This window comes from Hyla sarda, chromosome 8, assembly GCF_029499605.1.
Source record: "Hyla sarda isolate aHylSar1 chromosome 8, aHylSar1.hap1, whole genome shotgun sequence".
NCBI classification, from domain to species: domain Eukaryota; kingdom Metazoa; phylum Chordata; class Amphibia; order Anura; family Hylidae; genus Hyla; species Hyla sarda.
The window spans coordinates 175,915,535-175,934,986 of NC_079196.1; the positions used below are offsets into that span (position 1 = coordinate 175,915,535).

At 45.1% G+C, this 19,452-nt stretch overlaps 1 protein-coding gene across 2 annotated transcripts in view; it reads left to right on the plus strand.

The window, feature by feature from the left end:
- The window catches only part of CCP110 (centriolar coiled-coil protein 110), a 96,867-nt gene that overhangs the window by 50,546 nt on the left and 26,869 nt on the right, over positions 1-19,452 (plus strand). For both annotated transcript variants that reach the window (XM_056536352.1, XM_056536351.1), the window contains exons 4-5: positions 8,726-10,292; positions 18,447-18,571. In XM_056536352.1, the coding sequence (XP_056392327.1) occupies positions 8,726-10,292; positions 18,447-18,571 (1,692 nt within the window). The remainder of the gene's footprint in view (positions 1-8,725; positions 10,293-18,446; positions 18,572-19,452) is intronic.

Sequence of the window (19,452 nt, forward strand, 5' to 3'; positions counted from 1 at the left end):
CGACTGAAAGGAGCACAACACAGCTAAAGGGACTCAAATTGGTAGCGTCTCAAAAAAGTATAGCAATTAAGGGAGAATAGTCATCTTCACTGCCCCAATACGCCCGAAAAATGAAATATATCGGGAGTGCCATTTTTCCATTAAAGCGCGGAGCTCACGAGAAAGAGCAGGGAAATTAGTAGAGTACAAAGAGTAGCAAGGGGAGAGGGATACACCCAAATACTTAATAGCAGAAGAAGAACACCGGAAGGAAAAGTCAGCCCATAAGAGAGAGATCAAGGAAGGAGGGAGATTTAAAGGCAAGGCTTCAGATTTAGAGAGGTTAAAATTTATAGCCCGACAGACAAACATAGGAATGGAGAAGTTTATACAGTGCAGGTAGAGAAAGCAAAGGATTAGTGAGGGTTATCAAGACATCGTCAGCAAAGAGGCAGCTCTTAAATTCCTTATCATGAAGGGTAATGCGAGAAATGTCTGAGTGCCATTGAATAAAGAAAAGTATGAGAGGAAGCATGAAGTAATTTAATAGAGGCAGTGGGAGAGTAGAGAGCCCACAGTGCAGTGAGGAAATTACCCAAGATACCAAACTTCTGAAGGGTAGCAAACAGAAACTGCCAACCCAGCCTGTCAGAGGCCTTTTCAGCGTCCAAACTAAGAATCAAAGCCTGGTCCAACCTCCGATTAACCAGATCTATAAGATCCACTACCTGTCTTGTATTCTCTCCACCCTGTCGACAAGGAATTAAACCAACCTGGTCCTTGTGAACAAAAGTGGGAAGAAAGCAGCAAAGGCGATTAGCCAGGACCTTAGAGAACAATTTCAGGTCAGAGTTAAGAAGGGCAATGTATCAATAGCTGTAGCAATCATGGGGGTCCTTACCAGGCGTAGGAAACAACGTAATTAAGGAATGGAGAATAGACTGCGGGATATCCTCTCCCCCCCCCCCCCCCCCCCCAAGAAAAAATAATTAAAAAGGGGGACAAGCCAAGGAAGGAGAATAGTAGAATAAGTTTTATAGTACAGGTAGGTGAATCCGGAGAACTCCCCGCAGGGATAGTCTTTGAGATCTTCCGAGAGCTCTTCAAGAGTTATGGGATCATTCTGTGTCTCACGGTCAGTTGCCGAGAGAGACGGCAAACTACACTGGGAGAGAAAAGAGTCAAGCGCTGCAGCGCGTTCCCCAGGGTCTGAGGGAAGTGGAGACGGAAGGGAGTAAAGCTTAGAATAGTAGTTAAAAAACAAACGAGAGATAACTTCAAGGTGATAATGGAGAGTGCCAGAGGGATCCTTAAAAGCAGAGGGAGCCTGAGCCGCAAGCGTCTCGCCAACATAGTATGTGCTTTGTTACCATTTTCATAGAAACGTTGCTTAGCATACTGCAATTGACTTTCTGAAGGGCTAGCTGGGACCGAGCAGCAACCAGGCGCCTCAGCACCAAAAGAGGAGGAGGACAACAGAAGGGCTTCCAAGTGGGCAATCTGAGAGCGAAGTTCCCGGGAGCGATCCAGAACGTCACGTTTTAATCGTGAACCCAAAGCGATGCAATGACCTTGGGTCACAGATTTATGGGTTTCCCACAAAACCGCATGAGAGCCATTATTATTGGTAAAGTACTCAAGAATGCTCGCTCGGAACGAGTCCCGGGAATGGGGGGATTTAAGCAAGGAGTCCATTAAGACGCCAATGACAGTGGCGAGGGGAGGTAGCGAAAGGAGAGAAAGAAAAGAATAGGGCTGTGATCAGACAGGAGATGGGTTGCATAGAGGCAGAGGAGAGCATACGGACCATAGGGAGGTTACCAAAGAAATAGTCAATACGAGTGTGAAGCTTGAGTGTGTGAGTAAAAGGTAAAAGATCGATCAGTAGGGTGGTTAATGCGCCAGAGATCATATAACAAAGCGTAGATAAGCGCAACTGGGAAGGGGATGGCAACGCATCAACTGCCGAGTGGCGGTCCATAGAAGGGGAAAAAATCTAATTAAAGTCACCCCCCCCCCCCCCCAGAAGCCACGCAGAGGGAAGGTATTTCTGTAGGCGGGACATAACCCAACGCAAAAAAAGGTACTTGAGAGGAATTGGGAGCATAGACATTACAAAGGAGCAGCTGCCTACCCCCCCGCCCCATAGTGCCCTCAACTAGGGCTGGGCGGTATGACCAAATGTGTGTATCACAGTATGTTTTTTAACTTTTGGCGGTTCCACGGTATCTAACTGTATTTCCTCACGCCCCTGCCCCAATTAATTATCAGCCCAGTGCTGCCCCCATTGGGGTGAATACTCACATATCACCCGCAAGTGCTGCCCACCTCGTCCTGATTGTTGCGGCCGCCGACGCTGACACTCTATACTGTGCGGTATCCCTATGCCTGGGCTGCAGAAGGTAAACAAAATAAACTTTAATGCATCTACGTCAGCCTTTCGCTGGGGACGGGAACGTCTGAGAGCCGTCAGCCTATCACTAGCCGCAGCGATGTTCCGCCTCGGCCGGTGATGGGCTGAGCCCACTGTCATGTAAGAAGCCGGCTTCTTACATGACAGTGGGCTCAGCCTATCACTGGCCGAGGCGGAACATCGCTGCGGGCGGTGATGGGCTGACGGACCAACGGGAGGTGAGTTAAAGTTTATTTTGTTTTGCAGCCCGGGCATAGGGATACCGCACAGTATAGAGCAGTGGTCTTCAACCTGCGGACCTCCAGATGTTTCAAAACTACAACTCCCAAAATGCAGGGAGTTGTAGTTTTGCAACATCTGGAGGTCCGCAGGTTGAAGACCACTGGTATAGAGTGTCAGCGCCAGTGGCCGCAACAAACCGGATGAGGAGGGCAGCGCTTGCGGGTGACATGTGATTAGTACCCTGAGGCGACAGCGCTGGGCTGATAATTGGGGGGGGGGGGCAGAACAGTGCTTACGGGTCACATAGGATTAGTTCCCCGCTGTGGGGACAGCGCAGCACTGGGCTGAGTCATTCATTCCTGAGGGGGAAGGGGCCAAACCGGTATTGTGGTATGGGTTGAAATTCATATCGTGCAGCACAAAAATTTCGGTATTCGGTATGAATTGGTATACCACCCAGCCCTACCCTCAACTATAACAAACCTACCCAGGGGATCCGCATAGGAAGAGGAGAACTGGAAGGGACAAGACCTAGCAAGGATAAGGAGGTAGCCCTAAAACAATATCAAAATAACACATGCCAAATAAGCCTATGTAAAACACATCAAATCAGGCACAGAGCATAATATGTTGAGGAAGAAAAGGTACAATGAGTCCCGGAAGAAGGCAGTAGGCTACTAGCCAGAGTCCCGGAGGGCATGGTGGGGCAAGGACGGAGAGCCCTGTGGGCCTGGTCAAACTTTATCCTATGAGACGGGGATTCACCCAGGATCATGTTTAAATATAGCTGCCAATGTGACATGCAGGTTCTCCGCCTGAGTAGCCTCTGGTAGCCCTCGGACCCTAATGTTGTTACGTCTGCCCCGATTGTCCAAATCCTCCACGTGGTTATTCAGGTCACCTAGAAAATCAGACTGGGCGGCAATGGTGTTTTCAAGTTAAGCAATATATGACCTTGTAGAGTCATGGGCCTCCTCCAGCCCATCCACTCTATCCGAAACATACTGTAAATCCAGGCGTAATGTGGAAATCTCAGCCCGGCAGGTGTCTTCGATCTCTGAAATAAGGGCCTTAAAGTCCTCCCTGGTAGGAATTTGAGAGAGTAGTTGGCTCAGGTCTGGGGGAACAGGGGTGGCAGCAGGGGCCCCAGAACAGTCCAGGTCAGAGTCCAGACATGTGTCCCATGGAGGGGCATCAGGGACGAAGCAGTAGTTCCCCAGAGCCTAGGGATCTGTAGAGGGACCCTGCATAGGCGCAGCCCGGAGGGTTCCAGCAGCAGACTTCACAGTGGACATGATCCTCTGGGGCTTAGGAGGGATACAGGGGGAGAAATATGGACCCCAGGTGAGGCACCCAGCGGGGTTGTAGAAGGCTGAGAGAGCACAGCCGGCCAGTCTTCAGAGGTCCCAGCAGAGCACGCCAGGGGACCTAATTGCAGGGAGGAGGGGGTAGGATGGCTAGGAGAGGGAGAGATCCCAGGGGATGGATGGGATCCCTTCACCATCACTACCCAAGATGGTCGCCCACCCTCGGGGAGGGAAAGCCAGAGTGCTTAGTGAGGACTGAACGGGGGATGGCGGCAAGTTGGGCTCAGGAGGTGGCAGGGCAGGGAACCAACTCACCGAAGCCCCGCTGCAGGCGGAAGAGATCTCTGGCTCCCGTACGTCAGGCAGCTGCCGGGTCAGTGGAGCAGGCACTGGAGGATCCAAAAGCCAGGTCCCGCGGCAATGTATGCGAGCGTCCGGGCCACAGTCCTGCAACAGCGGCAGATAGAGGTGGCCCCACCGGACCTCAGGAGAGCCCTGGAGCTGGGTGACACCAGAGGCGGCCCTCACTGCTGCAGCCCCCACAGACCAGGAGCGGAGGCAGCGCACAGGGCCAGGAGATGCAGGTGGAGAGCCCGGGGCCGAGGAGGATGATGGCTGGAGGTACTTCTCAAGGCTCCCAGGGGGGAAAAGAGGATCTGAGCCGGCAGGTTTGTGCCTCCTTCTGTGTCGGGTGCCCATCCTCATCGGGCAGAGGGCATAAGGAGTTATAGCGGGTTAACGGCCACTGGAGCGCAGGGATCAAGCGGCCATCTTTCTCTGCAGCAAGCCACGCCCCTGATACATATTGAATTTCTATCCCTGATCCTTAGGTTTTCCTTGGAGGTAAGCCACCACCAGAGCTTTGGAGCATAATATATATATAATTTATTTACATAATGACAGCCAGGACCCATTGGAGCTATATGTGGATACCTGTGGAAACTTGATAACTGTTTGGGGGAATATTGACACATGCTGTAGGGTAGCTGACCCACTAATGTTTAGACCTTGGACAGTGGTGGGTACAAGCATCAGGGTCTATAGAGCAAAGCCCACTCCAAGAATCTTACAAGAAACTATAACAGGTATGAGAATTTGACCACAACAGCATAAACACACGTACGTGATTTACAAATGCTAATCCTTACTTGAAAGCACCTTGGTATAGGTCAGTGTTCATAAAACAGTGAATTGATGCAAGACTGTCGGCCATTCAGGCATGATGGGAGTTGTAATTTTGCAACAACTGGAGAGGCACAGGCTGGGGAACATAACTATAGGGGATAAAGCCTTCCATGATTCTGGTACAGACTTGTTGACTGCTTAGCTAAGCTTCTGAATAGGCTGATACCTACCATGCCTACTGTAAGAGACAGGTGTTCCTATTGCTCTTAAGAGAGAACCCCTGTGGGGGAACACTGTGCTAAAGTTTAATAAAACATTTTAGTGATGTATATTGACCATCATAACCTTTCCAATGTTTTGTTCCAATGGCCAACCCCCTACTGCTGCATTAACCAGCTCTGCACGTCTGTGTTTATCATGTGTGTGCCAAAGCTGAATAGCAGGTCAGTGAAGCAGAACCCTTTCAACGGCATATAAGACTAGGTTATTTCTCCGGTGTATACTTCTGAATTGATCGACTTCATAATCTCATTGAAAGAATAGTGAGTAACCCAGGGCCTGACTCCTGTTTACTCTGTATTGCCTGGTTACCGTTACATGGCTTGGGAATACACAGGCCATAGAAAGGCATAAAGAAACAATAAACACTCATGTCTTTCTATGCCCCCCTGCAGCCAAGTTACTATTCACACTGTGCTTAATAACCTGCCTTGCCTGCCTCAGACCTGCCTGTAAACCACAGCCTAGAATGCGAATGGCTTCTGTATCAGTAGGTATTACTTTTGCATTGTGTGTTTTTTTTGTTTTTTTCCCCCATTCATTGTGACTTAGAACATTTTAATTCTTTCAATAGTTTTATATTGGGCTTACAAACTGTGGAACTAATCATGTCCATCTGTGGGTCTTTATCACTCTATGGGGGAGATTTATTAAAGGATTTAGACAGTTTTTTCTTGTCTAAATTTGTCGCACAGAAAGTCGCAGTCTAAATATGTGCGACACTTCTGCGACTTTTGCTCTAGAGGATTTTTAGAACATGATGCATGCTAGTCTATTTTAGACTGAAATGCATTGGTGCTGAATTTAGCAAAAGCGACTTTTAAATATAGTCTTAAGCATAGATTATGCAGTCTGATCATAGAATTGATCAAGAGCCGTGCGCCTTTTGATAAATTAGGCGCACAATAGACCAGCCAAACACTCTGTAGTTTGGTCTATATTGATGCGGGACATAGACAACTTTGATAAATATCCCCCTGTATGTCTCTTCATCCATCTGATGCAACCAGTATCTGGAAGGGCTGTTAATTTGAATGGGGCTGAGCTGCAACACCAGACACAGCCTGTAGAAAAGAGTGGCACTGTTTTTGGAAGAAGGCTTTTATGTTTTTCTGACCTCATACAACCTCTATGAATTAGCCACTTGAGCCCATTGAGCACGGAAAATGTTAGTAAGCCTATTAAAAATATCATCTACTACATTCTCTGTGTAATTCACTAATGTAGATTTTTAGATTTGTGTTGTATGTAAGCTGCTATTTACAATTTATCACTGTGATCATTAGTACCCTAATTTCCCATCCACTTAGTGTTGTGTGTGTATATGTGTGTGTGTGTGTGTGTGTGTATGTGTATGTATATATATGTGTATATATATATAATACATTTTATATAACTTTTATTAAACTTGTGCCTAATATTGAAATGCCAACAGGCGGTCTCTATATGTATTGATTAATCCTCAAGCATGGAGCTGCATGCCATCAATGCTCCACCATGTATTGTTGCGGCTGCAGTCCGCTAAACATGTATCCATATTCTATTCTAGAGACCTGACTGTTGATTTTAAAAACATATACGGTACACATCTAACCCCCCCAACGTTTCACCACCAACAGGGGGCTTTCTCAAGGGCTTAGGGCAAACGGCGGTTGCTGGTGAAACGTCGGGGTGCGGGTGGGGGTTTAACGATGTGTATATGTTTTTAAAATCAACAGTCAGGTCTCTAGAATATGGATACATGTTTAGCGGACTGCAGCCGCAACAATACATGGTGGAGCATTATTGGCATGTAGCTACATGCTTGAGGATTAATAATCAATACATATAGAGACCATCTGTTGGCATTTTAATATTAGGCGCAAGTTTTATAAAAGTTACGTTTTATATATAAAAACAACAATCAGTGGATGGGAAATTAGGGTACTAATGATCACATAGTGATCAATTGCAAATAGGGGATTGAAGAAATTGCCCTCCATCCATAGGTCCTATTTTTGTGTGTGTTGTATGTAAGGCTGCTTTCACACTATAAAACAACTTCCGTTATGAACGCCTGTTAGGAAATCGGCTGTTATACGGCCGGTACAAAATCACTAACATCCGTTAGAAAAATCCCACAGACTATAATGGGATTTTTTTTAATAGCCGTTTTAAACCGTTATCGCCCTTTATTAATAATGGCCCTTATTTTGTGACTGGCAAATGAACGGGAGAAATAGTGCATGCACTAATTCTCCCGTTACTGTCGCCCGTCACAAAATAACGTATGTTATTAAGAACGGGCGATAGCTGGTTAAAACGGCTATTAGAAAAATCCCACAGACTATAATGGGATTTTCTAACGGCCGTTAGTGATTTTGTACCGGCCGTATAACAGCCGATTTCCTAACGGGCGTTCATAACGGAAGTGGTTTTATAGTGTGGAAGCAGCCTAAGCTGATCACTGCAGGGCCCCCTGCTAAAAACTTGATCATAAAGCGGCTGGTGGCCATTTCAGGGGAAATGTTGTATTAAATTATGGTTCAATGAAGACCTCCAGAGTAGTCGCCACTGTCTGCTGTGGCGAATAGATTTGGTTCCCTCCTTTTGGGGTATAGGGTCAATCGACTGTTGTCACATGGAAAATGGAAAGATATTCTAATGTATTTCACAGGTTTAATGGATGGCCTACCCTCAGAATCAGTGGTGTTCTGACTCCTGAAGCCCCATAGGATCAGCTATGTAAAGGGGTTGCAGTATTCTTGTGAGATCTACAGCCTCTTAATGTTTTGCAGGTGCTCTGTACCTCCAGTTATGTACTGCAGTGTTATCCCGTTCAAGTGAACAAGACAACGCTGAAGTACCTTAAACAGCCATTGCAAATAGTAAGGGGATTGCAGAAAGGAGCTTATGTAAATATTGATGAGGCTGTAGCTGATCGTTGAGGGTATCCTAGGGATAGACCATTAGTTTTTAAAGTGAACCTGTCAGTGGGTTCATGCTGCCCAGAAATAGGCCAACTTGGCATGGGGGGGACAATCCCCACAACTACTTTTTCATACTGTCAGGTTAATTGACAGGTGTCTCTTTATACACAGGTAGGGGGAAACTTTGTCAAATAACCCTGGCAGGGCAGGAAGCAGCTGTGGGGTTGACTATTAACCCCATTTCTGGTTGGTTTCAATTGAAGTTCCCTTTAAAATCTGACTAACTTCTTTAGGGCCAGGTTCACATCAATACTCACATGCGGCATATGGGTGTAGCTACAGCATCCGGCCTGGCTTAAGAATATTTGGGTGGTTCCTTTGTTGATTTGCTCTGCTTTTATAATATATACACATTATTAAATAAATTATAGTGATAAAGTAAATTATAGTAACGTTACTTTTGTTTTCTCCTAATTCCTTGTTAAATACAGGTGAAGACAGTTTCTAGCTGTAAGCCCGATACAGAGAACGAAACCAGGGATCAGAGCCCACATATGAAAAACCTGAATGGCTTTGCAATTCTTCCTGATGCACTTAACATTCCAGTGTTCTGTTCCCAAAATGGGCCTGCAAAGTTTGAGAAGTCAGTGGAAGACCTGATTTCTAAAAAAGAGCTAAAATCCACAGAGAAAATCTCTAGTAAGGAATGTAAAGACCGCGTGCCTCCAACACAGAACAAGAGCCCTACTGCAAACAATGCAAAGTTTGTATCCATGGAGAGCACGGACAGCTCCATTCCAGAAACCTCATTGAGGGATTTGCCCCCTACTACTAAGGATGCTCCAGATCCATATGTAATGAGCTTACAAAACCTCTTGAAGAAGTCCCGGGAGTATATTGAGCAAAGCAGGAGAAGTATGAAAAGCAGTTCAAAGGGAAGTTCTACTGAAAGTCATTCAGACAAGGAGAATACCATTAAAATCAGTGACTCTGTAAAAGAAAAGACCAGACTGGCACACAGAAGTAGAAGCTCCAGCCCACTACTGGTTGACAAGCCGACAATAAATAAGTCCAATACCTTGTTACAAGCCGCCTTATCTCAGGGGCAGAACTCTGGTACTCTGCCAATGTTCTCTAAAGTGGACATACCTCTGAGACCAGAAACTTCTTCTGGTGCTGACACTGAGTCAGATGAAGAACTTAGAAGTGGATTTATGCTTGAGTATGAAAGTAACATGATAAAAAGCCTTACTGGTTCTTATGCCAAATTACCAAGTCCTGAGCCAAGTTTAAGCCCCAAAATGCACAGACGTAGACCCAGGCCCTTATCGGCAGGAAACATTGTAATTAACCACCCAGTTAATGCCTATGACTTAAGCCCCAAAGAAAAAGGTAAAATGATGGACCTGACACATCCGGAAACAAATGAGAAAACATCACTTTCTGAATTTGTGCCAAAAGACGTAGACAGAGTCATAATTTCTTCCATGAAAAGACATTCCTTCAGCGAAAGTATTGACATGTCTAATTCGATCAGACACTCAAGAAGTAATCTTATCAACTCAAAGATGGACCATGACTATAGAGCAGATCACTCGGGAACTGTCACAGGAGCCCATTGCACCCCAATTTGCAAAGGAGTCCAGTGCCCAAGCCCCTGCTCTGCTGTCATACCGGAAGACTGTGCCTTAGGCCGGCATGTGGACCCTTCAACAGTATCACACAAGCCATACATTCCTCTGGAGGTGGTTAAGCATAACTCCCCTGCAGAACTTAATAAATCTTATGATGTGGAAACCCCATCTCCTATCTTAATGCAAAGTCAGAGTACAAATCAAGCCTCAGACACTCCTATTGTGTCCTCGGGAAGGGAACAGTTCACTGAGAACACCCTAGACATTGAGGTGAAGCGCCGACTTGATCTGGATCTGGAAAGTACACAGTGTGAACACTCGCCAGTGCCAAGTGAGGAAGAGAAAAAGTGGCTTCATGAGAGACAAAGTCGCAGTGGATCACTCAATGCACCCAAGAGTGAGATGTTACTAAATAGTACATTAGGTAAGAATTAAGATCAGTACCCCATGGATACAGCACCCCGGGTATTATTTTACAAGCAGCCAGCAATTACATGCTTTCTACTGGTGACACTGCATATGTTTCTTGCTCTTTCATCACAATGTCTTAAGGACTATGTTGTTCACCCCTTAAGGACCCAGCCCATTTTCACCTTAAGGACTCAGACCTTTTTTGCACATCTGACCACTGTCACTTTAAGCATTAATAACTCTGGGATGCTTTTACTTTTTATTCTGATTCCGAGATTTGTTTTTTCGTGACATATTCTACTTTGTTAGTGGTAAATTTTTGTCGATACTTGCATCATTGGTGAAAATTTCCCAAATTTGATGAAAAAATTGAAAATTTTGCATTTTTCGAACTTTGAAGCTCTCTGCTTGTAAGGAAAACAGACATTCCAAATAAATGATATATTGGTTCACAACTACAATGGCCCTCATTTGCTAAGAGTGGAGTGTAGGTTTCTTTGTGGGTTTTAATTCCCTACAATTTATTTTCCACAGTATTTATTAAGGTTTCCCTACATTTTCCACTTTCTCTACACTTTTCTTTTTTTTTTTTTTTTATATACACATGCTCTGATCTGTAGGGTTTTCTTCAGCTCAAATCCACCACATTTTATGTGGAAACCTTAGTAAATATGTTAGTTTTTTGTGAAAATGTCAGGAACACGCCCCTTTTCCCGACAGCCATGCCCCTTTTTCGGGTTTTCTAAGGAAAATGGGAGAGTTAGTCGAGGTTTTTTCAATTCTGGCGTAAAATCTGGAGCAGACAGAATTTCTGGCACAGTGCGACAGAATCTGGCGCACAACCCGACAAAACATGTAGGTTTGCAATAGTAAATGAGGGCCAATATGTCTACTTTATATTTTCATCATAAAGTTGACATGTTTTAAACTTTTTGAAGAAATCAGAGGGCTTCAAAGTTCAGCAGCAATTTTCTAATTTTTCACAAAATTTTCAAAATCGGAATTTTTCAGGGACCAGTTCAGATTTGATGTGTATTTGAAGGGACTTCAAATTAGAAATACCCCACAAATGACCCCATTAAAAATACTGCACCCCCCCCAAAGTATTCAAAATGACATTCAGTAAGTATGTTAACCCTTTAGGTGTTTCACAGGAATAGCAGCAAAGAAAATTCAAAATCTTCATTTTTTTACACTCTCATGTTCTTGTAGACCCAGTTTTTGAATAATTGGAGAAAAAGTCCCTATGGTGCCAGAACAGCAGAAAGCCCTCACATGGCATAACATTTTGGAAACTACACCCCCTCAAGGCACGAAACAAGGGGTCCAGTGAGCCTTAACACATCACAGGTGTTAGATGACTTTTTGTTAAAGTTGGATGTGTAAATGAAGAAAAACATTTTACATTTAAAATGCATCCCCCCCCAAATTTTACATTTTTACAAGGGGTAATAGGAGAAAATGACCCCCAATATTTGTAACCCCATTTTCTTCTGAGTATGGAAATACACCATGTGTGGACGTCAAGTGCTCTGCTGGCGCACTACAATGCTCAGAAGAGGAGGAGCGCCATTTGTTTGGAATGGAAGTCGTGGGGGCCATGTGCGTTTACAAAGCCCCCCGTGGTGCCAGAACAGTGGACCCCCCCACATGTGAACCCGTTTTGGAAACTACACCCCTCACAGAATTTAATAAGGGGTGCAGTGAGCATTTACACCCCACTGGCTTTGACAGATTTTTAGAATAGTGGGCTGTGCAAATGAAAAATTAAATTTTTCATTTTCACGGACCACTGTTCCAAAAATCTGTCAAACACCTGTGGGGGGGGGGGGGGGTAAATGCTCACTGCACCCCTTATTACATTACGTGAGGGGTGTAGTTTCCAAAATGGGGTCACGTGTGGGGGTCCATTGTTCTGGAACTATGGGGGCTTCAATTCCGGACAGATTTTCTCTTCAAAATCCCAATGGCACTCCGCTCCCTCTGTTCTGAGCATTGTAGTGCACCCGCAGAGCAAATTTTGGGGGGCTTTTTTTCCTATTTTCCCTTGTGAAAATAAAAAAAATTTAGGGTAACACCAGCAACTTTAGTGAGAACTCTTTTTTTTTTTTTTATTTTCATTTTCCCATTTTCCCATCCAACTTTAATGAAAATTCTTCAAACACCTGTGGGGTGTTAAGGCTCCCTATACCCCTTGTTACGTTCCGTGAGGGGTGTAGTTTCCAAAATGGTGTCCCATGTAGGTATAATTTTTTTGCGTTTATGTCAGAACCGCTGTAAAATCGGCCACCCTTGTGCAAATCACCAATTTAGGCCTCAAATTTACATAGTGCGCTCTCACTCCTGAGCCTTGTTGTGCGCCCGTAGAGCATTTTACGCTCACATATGGGGTATTTCCGTACTCAGGAGAAATTGCCTTACAAATTTTTGGGGTCTTTTTTGCTTTTACCTCTTGTGAAAATGAAAAGTATGGGACAACACCAGCATGTTAGTGTTAACATTTTAAGTTTTTTACACTAACAGGCTGGTGTATCCCCCAACTTTTCCCTTTCATAAGGGGTAAAAGGAGAAAAAGCCCCCCAAATTAGTAGTGCAATTTCTCCTGAGTACGGAAATATCCCATATGTGGCCCTAAACTGTTTCCTAGAAATACGACAGGGCTCTGAAGTGAGAGAGCGCCATGCGCATTTGAGGACTTCATTATGGATTGCACAGGGGTGGACATAGGGGTATTCACGCCAGTGATTCCCAAACAGGGTGCCTCCAGCTGCTGTTAAACTCCCAGCATGCCTGGACAGTCAGTGGCTGTCCGGAAATGCTGGGAGTTGTTGTTTTGCAACAGCTGGAGGCTCCGTTTTGGAAACACAAGTTACGCTGCGGCGAAAAATTTGCCGCAGCCCAAACTTGAAGCAGAAAACTCACTGTAAACTTGCCCGTGTGAATGTACCCTGTACATGAAGGGGCAAACCTCCGACTGTTTCAAAACTACAACTCCCAACATGTACTGACAGACCGTGCATGCTGGGAGTTGTACTTTTGCAACAGCTGGAGGCACACTGCTTGGAAAACCTTCAGTTAGGTTCTATTACCTAACTCAGCATTTTCCAACCAGTGTGCCTCCAGCTGTTGCAAAAGTACAACTCCCAGCATGTACTGATCGCCAAAGGGCCTGCTGGGAGATTTAGTTATGCAACAGCTGGAGGTACGCAACTACAACTCCCAGCATGCCGAGACAGCTGTTTGGGCATGCTGGGACTTGCAGTTTTGCAACATCTGGAGGGCTACAGTTTAGAGACCACTGCACAGTGATATCCAAACTGTGGCCCTCCATATTAGGGATCGACTGATAGATTTTTTTTTTCGTGCCGATACACTGTGGAGGTTAGGGCCGATAGCCTGATGACCCCCCCTGGGCATTTGCGTGGGGTGCCTGCTGATATCAGCAGTCACCACGGTCCCCGCCGCGAAATTCCCACGGTCGTATGGCTACGTCCTGGGTCCTTAAGAGGTTAAAGGGGATATATATTGGGGGATATTTATCAAAACCTGTGTAAAGAAAGTGGTGCAGTTGCCCATAGCAACCAATCAGACTTTTTATTTTATTTTCCAGAGGCCTTTTAAAAATAAAATAAGCAATCTGGTTGCTATGGACAACTGCTCCACTCTTTATCTGCACGGGTTTTGATAAATCTATTTTCTTCCTATATACCATTATATTCCTGTGGTTGTGAAGTCTATAGTTAATAGAGCTTCTTCCATTAAAGTGTACTAGCCTATGTTCCTGCCTGTGTGTAGCCTCACCAGACATTGCTGGGTTTTATCCCTGGTGATGCTCTGCCAGGCCTCTACTGCATCTGTCTTCAATTCCTGCTTGTTCCAATGAGTTGACGGTGAAGCGCCATCCAATGAGTTGACTTTGACACACATACACCTACCTCCTGGAGAGGGTTCTTGATCTGGCTAATTGTTGTGAAGGGGGTTTTCTTCTCCAGGGAAATAATTCTTCGGTCATCCACCACAGTTGTTTTCCTTGGTCTTCCGGGTCTTTTGGTGGTGTTGAGCTCACCGATGCGTTTCTTCTTTTTAAGAATGTTCCAAACAGTTGTTTTGGCAACGACTAATGTTTTGGCTATCTCTCTGATGGATTTGTTTTGTTTTTTTCAGCCCAATGATGGCTTGCTTCACTGATAGTGACAGCTCTTTGGATCTCAATTTGAGAGTTGACAGCAACATATTCCAAATGCAAATAGCACACTTGAAATGAACTCTGGACCTTTTATCTGCTCATTGTGATTGGCATAATGAGGGAATAACACACACCTGGCAATGGAACAGCTGAGAAGCCAATTGTCCCATTACTTTTGGTCCCTTAACAAGTGGGAGGCACATATGCAAACTGTTGTAATTCCAAAACCGTTCACCTGATTTGGATGTAAATGCCCTCAAATTAAAGCTGACAGTCTGTAGTTAAAGCACATATTGGTCATTTAATTTCAAATACATAGTAGTGGTGTATAGAGCCAAAAATTTTTGAATTGTGTCCATGGCCCAATATTTATGGACCTGACTGTATGTATATTTGTAATATACATTGGTTAAAAAAAATTGTGCATTTTTGTCCCTACAGCTATTGTTTGTATGTCTCTATGAGGGGTCCAAATACAGGAAGTGTGGGTGGACAAGCTGGGGTCTGCACCTAGTACATGTAGGGCTCTGCACACTGAGGCTCTATGACACTGCCCTGGCTCTCACAGCCTGCACAGAGCTCTGCTTGTCCTGCCCTCATTTCCTGTATTTGGACTCCTCATAGACACACACAGGCAATAGCTGCAGGGACAGCATTTTTTTTCACCCAAAAATATACACATTTTTTTAAATCAATGTATATTACAAATATACATATAGGGGGGGGGGGGAATTCATTAATATGTGTCTACATTCCTTCTCTACCTCACAGGAAAAGTGGACTTAGGAATTTTGTTCTATTGCTTTGAGGTCAGGATTCCATTGAGGTTTTTTATGCATCATAAAAAACGCCAAAAAAACTGTCCCAGTTTTGTTCTTGCATTTTTGATGGTGTGGAAACCAAAAAATGTACAAATTTTTTTTTCTTTTAAATTTAGATACGTGAATGCGGAGGACTATGTCAGATTTTGTGGATTGCGATGATGAACAGCTTTTTTTTAAAATGTCAATAAAAGGGTTAACGAGGGCTGTGGGGGGAGTGTTTTTTTTTTATTTTTTATAAAAAAAAATTAAATACATTTTTTTTCATTGTGTTGTGTTTTTTATAATTGAATTTTCAGGCTTAGTAGTGGAAGTAGTCTTGTAGACAGAATCCATCACTAAGCCGTAGCTTAACATTAGCCCCAAAACATCTAGCACTAACCTCCAAATATTACCCCAGTACCCACCGCCACAGGGTTTCCAGGAAGAGCCAGTACCAACAGGCCCAGAGCGTCAAAAATGGCGCTCCTGGGCCTAGGCGGTAACAGGCTGGCGTTATTTAGGCTGGGCAGGGCCAGTAACAATGGTCCTCACCTACCCTGGTAACGTCAGGCTGTTGCTGCTTGGTTGGCATCTGGCTGATACTGAAAAAATTAGGGAACCACACACTTTTTTTAATAAAAAAAAAAAAAAAAAAAAAAAACGCACAGGGTTCCCCCTATTTTCAGTATCAGCCAGATACCAACCAAGCAGCAACAGCCTGACGTTAATGGGGTGGGCGACCATTGTTTCTGGCCCTCCCCAGCCTAAATAACGTCAGCCTGTTACCGCCTAGGCCCAGGAGCGCCATTTGTGACACTCCGGGCCTGTTGGTACCAGCTCTTCCCGGCACCCCTGTGGCGGTGGGTATCGGGGAAATAATTGGGGGTTAGCGTCAGCTGTTTTTGGGGCTAACGCTAAGCCCTGGCATAGTAATGGATTCTGTCTATAAGACCGGCTTCCACTACTAACCCTGAAAATTCAATTATAAAAAAACACAACAGATTGAAAAAAAAGATCACTCCTCCACAGCCCTCGTTAACCATTTTATTGAAATAAAAAAAAATGCTGGTCATCGTCGTAGTCCTCCGCATTCACGTATCTGAAATGAGAAGAAAAGAAAAACAAGAAATATGGGTTAGTAAATTTTTTGTGCTCTCCCCTGGGAAGAGCGCACATAATGCAGCATGTTCCTAAACAGGGAGCCTCCAGTTGTTGCTAAAGTACTACTCCCATCATGGGGGGCTGTAGTTAAGCAACAGCTGGAGGCACACTGATTGCAAAACACTGAGAGTTTGTTACTTAACTCACTGTTTATCAACCTGTGCACCTCCAGCTGTTGCAAAACTACAACTCCCAGCATGTACAGTTTGTCAGTGCATGCTGGGAGTTATAGTTTTGCAACAGCTGGAGGCACACCGGTAGGGAAACACTGAGTTAGGAAACAGACAATGTTTCCCAACTAGTATGCGTCCAGTTGTTGCAAAACTACAACTCCCGGCATGCCCAGGCAGCCGAAGGGCATGCTGAGAGTTGTAGTTTTGCAACAACTGGAGGAGAACAGTTTGGAGACTACTGTGTAGTGGTGTCCAAACTGTAGCCCTCCAGATGTTGCTAAACTACAACTCTCAGCATGCCCAGACTGCCAAGGCATGCTGGTAATTGTAGTTTGGCAACATCTGAAGGGCCAGATGTTACAGAACTACAGCTCCCAGCATGCCTGGATTGTGGGCATGCTGGGAGTTGTAGTTTTGCAACATCTGGAAGAGCACATATTACAGTGGTCTCCAAACTGTGGCCCTCCAGATGTTGCAAAACTACAACTCCCAGCATGCCCAAACAGCCAAAGAACTTCACTGCTGCCTCTGATGCAGATGCCGCCTCCTCCACTGATCCACATGTCTGCCTCATGTCAGTCTTTCAAACCACAACACACCACCACCCCCTCTCCTCCCCCCTAGCTCTCCCGTCAGGGTGCACCACTCACCCCTGACTATCCTGTTCCTGACCATCCTGCTCGCTCGATCCTCATGCTTCACTGAACTGGTATGCCTGGGACCAGTCCTGACAGCTGACGTGATAGACGTCAGAGCAGCTCTGTGCCGTCCGACACGTTCCACCCACGCCCCCCTCGGCGTCACGTCACGTATCAGTGACAGATTGTCTCCAGGAACAAGTTAACCCCTTCGGAGTCCAGTCAGTGGGGACACGATTGGGTGTGTACAGTATACAATTATTATTGCACATTGTTTCTGTGAGCTCCATCTGCAGACCGAGCTCACAGAAACAGTGAGTGACACCGACAGGGTGTCCTCCCTCATGGCACCCCCCTTGTGAGCAGCACCCGGGGCGGGCCGCCCCCCCCCCCCACGACCCCCCCCCCCTCCCCCTTTGGACGCTACAGATGCAATGCGGATCGCAGCAGATCTCCAGAATGATCTGCTGTGATCCACATTTAAATTAAAAAGCCGGTGGTACATGCGGCTACATATACCGGCTTCTATATACAGCTGTCAATTCATAATCCCCGCTGGGAGAGGGGAGCTCTGATTGGAGAATACCTATTGGCAAATCAGAGCTCTCCTCTCCCGGCGGCGGGGATTATGAATTATGACATCTGCATATAGAAGCCGGTGGCAGCGCGATGTAGCCGCATGTACCGCCGACTTTTCCAGTTAATATATGCGGATCGCAGCGGGTCTCTGGAGAATGACCTGCTGCGATCTGCACCTCAGCCCCTGGGCTACAACTCCCATCATGGGCAGAGTCTGTCCATGATGGAAGTTGCAGTCCTTACTGTGTGAAAATACACACTTTGGTACGTGTCCTCCGAGGTGGTGTATATTAGCGCAAAAAAATGACTTGCGTTCTTTTTGTGCGTCCAAAAAAAAAAAAACAGTTAGTAAATCAATGTCTACAGGAAAAATAGCTCTATGGTACACCCGAAGGGTGACATCTTTAGAAAAAGTTCCACCAAAAAAGACGCACAAAAAGAACGCAGAAGATATCATTGCGCAAGATTTTGTGCAAGAAAATACATTTAAAATGACTCAATATAGGTTGATGAATCCCCCCCATAATGTTATCATCTACATTATATCAAAAGTTTTTGTTGGCGACAGGTACACTTTAATTCTATATTGTACAAAAAGTTCTTAATCCTGCCTTTTTAATGTTTTAGAGGATAACTTGAAGAAGAAGATGTTGGCTTTTGAAGAAATCAGGAAGAAACTTGAAGAACAGCACGCTTTTCAGCTGTCACTGCTGATCGCTGAACAAGAAAGGGAACAAGAGAGGCTTCAAAGGGTAATTCAATATCCTAAAAAACAAGTACTGAACATCTGCAAAATATAGTATCTAAATTGCATTTAATGTGTCACCCTGTTGTTAACCCTATAAGAACGTGCATCATAAAAGTATGGCACTGCAGCAAGTAACTTGGCGGCTATTAAGCTAGCGCAGGAACAGCGCTCGCTACATAGCAGGTAAGCTCTGGCTGCTAGGGAGCCAGTAACTTAAAGGGGTACTCCGCTGCTCAGTGCTTGGAACAAACTGTTCCAAACGCTGGAGCCGTCAGCTTGTGATGTCATAGCCCCTCCCGTAGACTTGCATTGAGGGGGCGGGGTGTGACATCATGAGGGGCGGGTCTCTGACGTCACAAGCTCCCCGCGCTGGCTCCAGTGTTCGGAACAGTTTGTTCCAAACTCTAAGCAGCGGAGTACCCCTTTAAAGATAATGGCAGATATTAGCGATCGTGCTGATGTCTGCCATTAACCCCTTAGATGCCGTGATGCAGCATATAAAGTTAAACTGGAGGTTCCGGTGGGCTTAACTGACTCCTGCTGTGCAATTGTGTCTGTCAACTGAAGATGGCTGGCGGAGATCTTTTACCGTTCTCCTACGTCAGGACAGCCAAGCTTTGTGTGCAGCCTGGAGATCCAGGCTGTACAAGAAGATTGACGATAGTACTGATCAATGCTATATTACATAGTACTGAACAGTACATAGCAGTGTTTAAAAATTATTAATCACCCTCTTTTTTCCATTAAAGAATAAAAAAAAGTTAAAAAAAAATAACAAAAAACTACATATCTGGTATTGCTGCGTAAATGTCCGATCTATTAAAGAGTAGCTTCCTCCATCCTTTTTTTTTTTTTCTGACCCTGCCTATTGCCCATCTATCCTTA